The sequence below is a fragment of the Nymphalis io genome, chromosome 1, assembly GCF_905147045.1.
Source record: "Nymphalis io chromosome 1, ilAglIoxx1.1, whole genome shotgun sequence".
In the NCBI taxonomy this organism is placed as follows: Eukaryota; Metazoa; Arthropoda; class Insecta; order Lepidoptera; family Nymphalidae; genus Nymphalis; species Nymphalis io.
In genome coordinates, this window is record NC_065888.1 from 1,470,945 (window position 1) to 1,476,930 (window position 5,986).

General features: G+C 30.9%; 2 protein-coding genes across 2 annotated transcripts; one reads left to right on the forward strand and one right to left on the reverse strand.

The window, feature by feature from the left end:
• The first annotated feature begins 2,247 nt into the window (after positions 1–2,247).
• LOC126770971 (proline-rich protein PRCC) lies at positions 2,248–4,865 on the forward strand. Its single transcript, XM_050490613.1, has 6 exons — positions 2,248–2,457; positions 2,529–2,725; positions 2,799–2,852; positions 3,228–3,692; positions 3,926–4,141; positions 4,666–4,865. Exons 1-6 carry the CDS (start codon positions 2,364–2,366, stop codon positions 4,750–4,752), a joined length of 1,113 nt encoding a protein of 370 aa, XP_050346570.1. The 5' UTR covers positions 2,248–2,363; the 3' UTR covers positions 4,753–4,865.
• Positions 4,808–5,986, reverse strand: LOC126770980 (28S ribosomal protein S11, mitochondrial). Its single transcript, XM_050490622.1, has 4 exons — positions 5,717–5,986; positions 5,341–5,572; positions 5,193–5,258; positions 4,808–4,974 (listed from the first exon to the last, which is right to left on the reverse strand). Exons 1-4 carry the CDS (start codon positions 5,884–5,886, stop codon positions 4,867–4,869), a joined length of 576 nt encoding a protein of 191 aa, XP_050346579.1. The 5' UTR covers positions 5,887–5,986; the 3' UTR covers positions 4,808–4,866.

A 5,986-nucleotide genomic window follows, 5' to 3' on the forward strand; every position in this document is an offset into this window, starting at 1 on the left:
TTTGATCTACGTAAATTTGATTCCTCTTCTGATGAACGAGAGTGACCTATTGTAGTTGGTTGCTCTTCTGTAGATTCATAAGTTTCACTTTCAGGTGAAGAAGAATCAATAGAATCGGATGCACTATCTTCCCTTGCTGAAGAATTTACTACATCACTCGATATTTCATTGGAAGATAAATTATAATCAGTGACTATATCAATTTCTCAATTATTTTCACCTAAAGGTGCTTAATTGCGATTTGACGCGTTAGTTTCTCTCCCATCTGACAAACGAACGTGAGAATAATCAGGATTTAAGTGAAGCAGGTCTACCTCTTCGACTAGCGGTTGATATTTACTGTTGTGATTGAATCTTCGCATAAGAGCATGATCTGAACGAATTAACCAGCTCGGCACAGACACACCATATGCTGATCTTCTAGTGTGCACAAACATTCTTTTATGCGGCGTGCAATTTGTAGCAGTACAAAGAAGAGAGCGGATTGAATGTAACGCTTGAGGCAGGGCTAATTATGAAGATGAGCTTATTTTTTTATGATCTCAAAAAATCATATTTAAAATAGAAAAAACACTGGCGAAAGAATTTTTACGATATCTGTAAAAATGTTTTTTTTACAATTTTTTAAAGTTACGAGTTCTTAAATTCTTTTCTGGAGCGTACGATCGACGCGCGACGTCACATCGCCCAACGTCGCTCGCTCGCCCATACAATTACGACAGTATTTTCGCGTTATTCTTGATTTTATTTATATTTCGGTTAGTATAAAAAAAACTTTCATAAATTTATACAGTACTAAGACCTGTTCTAATGAATCAGCAGCATGGCTTTGTTAATAAAAAATCGACAGAAACAAATCTCTGTGAATTTGTTCATCATTTGGTTACATCCATGGAGAGGGGGCACCAGGTGGATGTTTTGTATACCGATTACTCTAAAGCCTTTAAATAAAATTGAAGGTCTCGGTATACACGGCGATCTTCTACGCTGGCTGTCTTCTTATTTTCTCAACCGTAGTCAAGCTGTGACGATGAAAGTTTTTTGTTCGTCGTTTGTACCTGTAACTTTGGGTGCTCCCCAGGGTCCTCATCTCGGCCCACTGCTGTTTAATCTGTTCATTAACGACATCAATGATATAATAAAACAATCTTCTTTGCTTTTATATGCAGACGACATGAAAATTTTTAGAACAGTCACGTCTCCACTTGACTGTTTATTATTACAGAAATATCTCGATCGGCTCTCTATATATTGTAAAAATAACTTATTGAGTTTAAATGTATCTAAATGTAGTATTATTACTTTCTTACGAAAATTAAATCCAATTACCTACAATTATCACCTTAATATCAATCTCTTGAATCGGGTGGCCGAGTTGAGGGATCTAGGAATCTATCTGGATTCTAAGCTTACGTATAAGTCGCATTTAATCCGAATAACAGCTAAAGCCAACCGCATGCTAGGTTTTGTATTGAGTGTAAGTAAAGAATTTAAGTGTAACTCAAAGTTCGTTCTTTTGTATAAAGCATTGGTTCGATCTATTTTGAAATATGGATCTATAATTTGGAATCAACAATACAATTTATACATTGAGATTTGAGATTGCGAAACTCCTTCATAAATAAAGTTTGTAAGGAATATAATACTAAATTTTCCAGTATCGACTTATTTACGGAATCAATCGCAAACTTTAGGAAGTCTTTGTCAGAGCTAATAAATCCTAATTCTTTAATTTAAATATCCGCTTCTCTCGTTTTTTGTTTTATTATTATTATTAGTTTGTTCTGCTCTAATTATGTTTTAGTTATAAGTAGAAACTTGCTGCTATGTGTGCTAACGTTATTATTATAGTTTTAAGAATGAATGTACTGTTTGTTTCCCAAATAAACAAAAAAAAGGTAGGCGGATGAGCTTATGGGCCACCTGATGGTAAGTGGTCATCAACGCCCATAGACATTGACATTGTATGAAATGTTAACCATCGGTTACATCGTCAATGCGCCACCAATCTTGGGAATTAAGATGTATGTCCCTTGTGCCTCTAATTACACTGGCTCACTCACCCTTCAAACTGGAACACAACAACACCAAGTACTGCTGTATTGCGGTAATATGTCTGATGAATAATTATTACCTACCCATACGATTATTTATATTAAATTTAAAATTTTAGTCATCTGTGGTGATCAAAACCAAAATTGACAGATATGGACAGATGCGATTACTTCTCTAAACGTCTATTGTGATTATCATTGAATTAATGACACAATCTGACCAAACTGTTGATGATTTATTGTTATTAAGAAAACTATTTAGAATATTATTTTTAAATGCACTTTACAAGGAAAATTTAATTTAAAAAAATGGCTTTAGTCGCTTATGACAATAGCGATTCCAGCGAGTACGAAGATGACGAAAATGAAAGTAATACACAAACACGAATAAAAAAGGAAAATGGTAAATGAATATTATTTTAATACTAAACTTTCTAATAGAACATTTAAAATATATAAAATTATTTTCATTAGATACCTGTGTTGAGGATCCTATCATTCAAAATGATCAACAAAAGTACAGTGAAAACCACAGTCTCTTTATTCAACTTCCACAACCATCAAGTAAGAAGAAGGTTGTCTTGGAAGAAGACGACGAGTTCCTTCATAAAAAAGAATTAACGGCTGATTTAAAACCGAAATCTCGGATAACAATACCGTCACTAAATGATGTTTGTATATTTATTGTAATTGTAGTAACCAGTGTCTTTTATTCACTTATAATAATAATATTTTCTTCTTCAGTTCAAAGATGTGGATACCCCGATACCAAGTTCAAAAACAAGATCAACTAATGGGGTAGGCAATATTTAATTTTTATATGTCATAGCAAAATTGATACTTTTATTTCTGAATTTCATGACAATATTTTATACTCTCTTATTATTATTATTAATGAAAATGTTTATTCTCTTTTTTTGTCCATTCCTTTCATGTATATCAATGTTATTTTAATGTGCCTGCATATTTTAATATAAATTGAAAATATGTTATTCATATGCAATATAAGTTAGCATTGAATGTCTGGCTGATTTTTTCATTGATTCAGAATATATGCCATTTGACTTCCTTGATAATGATACATACATACATATATTTTTTAAAACAAAAAGTGTTAAATGTTTTATTTCAGTTTTTAAGCATTATATGTATAAAATAATCTTATGATTTTAGAAAAAGTCCAGTCTCCTTAATATGCTACCTCAGCCAAGAAATGCAATAACAATAAAGAGGACTTTGGTTCCAAATGTAATTGCACAGAAACCAAACACTCTTACTGCAAAAACGAAATCAACTCTGGTATCACCAGCAAAAACAACAAATGTTGACACTAAGTGTTTAATCCCTGAGAACACAGATGAGAGTGACAATGATGAAGTAGAAAATGACTTTTTTTCAATAAACAAACCAGTTGTAGATATTCCGGTAGAAGAACCTTTAACTACAGAAGAAACGGTTGAAACTATCAAAAATCAGCCAAGAAACATTGAGTCCTATTTTAAGAAAGATCATGTTGAATTACAATCAGAAATGGAAATTGGTAATAGTGTAGAGCAATATGAAAATGTACAAAGTATAGAAAGTAATGAGCATGGTGGTGGAAGATCTAACAATGATGCTGTGTTGGATGATGAAGCTGTAAGTATACGATATATCAAACCATTTTGATGCATCTTTAAAATAATTTATGATATAATAATTTGAAATTGCATGCTTATGAAACTAACTACAACTATGAGAATAACAGGTAGAATGATAATTGTTTTTCTCCTATTTCATCAAAATAATTTCAATTATTTTAATTGACTTAATGGTTGCATATTACTTATTTCTAGTAACTAAATAATAATTATTAATATCCCGGTAAATAGATTCTAAAATTATGTGGGACTCGTGGTAAACGTAAAAGAGAAGATATACAAATAGTAGACGTGAACCAACAAGAAGTCCTGAATGAAGCACGTGAGTTGCTAATGAAAGGACTCATGGAAGATACCAGTAAGCGACAATCAGTTAGCAAGAAACGTGGCAATGAACCTACACATCAACAGCGAAGGAAACATCAAATAACATATTTAGCTCACCAGGTTCTCACTTTTCTTATTATACTCATATGGCCTTTCTTATAAACATTGCTTAGTGGCTGTTTAGTTAGACTTTGATAACCCTTACTGTCTTTATTTATTTGAAATTCAAAAAAAAAGAAACCACATTGTTTAACAGTATTGATTTCAATTTTTTCTATTAAGAAAATTATGAGCACTCTTAAATCTTTTACATATTGCTCTCTCGGGTATACTTTATACTTGAAGTTTCAAATAATAAACTACAATTATTATTTTTAACAATTGTATAATATACAAATTTATTTAACACCCAATTCTTTTATTATATAACATCAATTCTAATCCTAGTAATTTGTTATCATTTTTATTAACTAATCACTCACTGAGCAATGGTTATAAGTAACACCACTATATTGGTAAAATACATACAAAGATACAAACAAAACATTCAAAATTATGAAAAATAATAAAAAAGTTAATTAATTACATTCCTTTACTATATAGAGTTTATTACTGAATTTGTCTTGATATTTTTTTTATTTTAGGCTAAAGCTAATGAATCAGAGCTACAGAACCAGTGGGCCAACAATAGAATGACAAAGAGGAAAACACAATCGAAATATGGATTTTAGTTTTCAATCATTGTAAAATGTTATGTATAAATCAAATAGTTAATAATAATACACATTCTTTTGAGTAATATCTTTATTTTATACTAAGATACTAATTAAATATATTTTAACAATTTATAGTCTTTTAGCTTTTCTTGGTCTCGGTGGATTCCATGATACACGGGTGTTGTCTGTTACAGATACAATTTGTAAGCCTCCCATTTGTAAACCTTTTACTGCTGACTGAAATTATAAATTTATTGTATAAAATCAATTGAAATATGTATACAATTTAAAAATTAGTAAAATTTAGTTTTATAGAACAAGCTTTGCTTTCATCCATTAACAAAATTTATATAGATATTGTCACCAATATATAAGTATGTGCAATATTCTAGCTCAATCTATTAAATGGAACTGGTTTAAAATACTAAATTATGATCACTTTCAGTATAGCTTACCAATCGACCGGGCCCTAATCCTCTTACTCTAACTCTTATTGTTCTTATTCCACGATCAACAGCTTTCTGGTAATTAAAAAACAGAATAATTAAATATGTATGTTATACAAGTATCTGCATTACGTAAAAATTTCATTCTAATACTTACTGTGGCTAAATTTATAGCAGTAGTTTGAGCTGCGATATTTGTTCCTTTTTTAGTATTTTTAAATCCCTCCATACCACAGGACCTTATTAGCTTAACTACACCATTAGCATCAGTCAGAGTGAAAATTGTATTGTTGTGACTCACTCTGATGTTACACACAGAGAGATCTTTATATGGCGTACCATCAAATAAAAGGTTGTCTGATTCTAGTGTAGGGAACAACTCCTGTTTTCTGGAAACATACAACATTATTCTATATTGTTATAATTCCCAACTCCAATTTGAGTAAACTGAAATCAATGTTTGTAAGATATTTTCAATTATTAGTGAAACGGTGATGTATTTGTTAATTAAAAACTGGAATGGTAAGCCGTACGCTTTTAGAACTGAATCCAGATCTATAATTTTTTCTCCTTGAACACCTTCGTCGTCTGCGGGAATCCGCTTATGATCAAATTTTTCAGTCGCCACAGGTACAGATGTTTGAAAAGAGCGCACTACATTGTTTATTGACGCTTTTAAGCTATTTCTTATTGCACTAAGCATTTTGTATTTATGTTTCCTTTAGCATAAATAATGATCTATTGATACTTTGAATAATGTAACCTCAAAATTTAACACAATTGTCAAATATTCAGATTATATG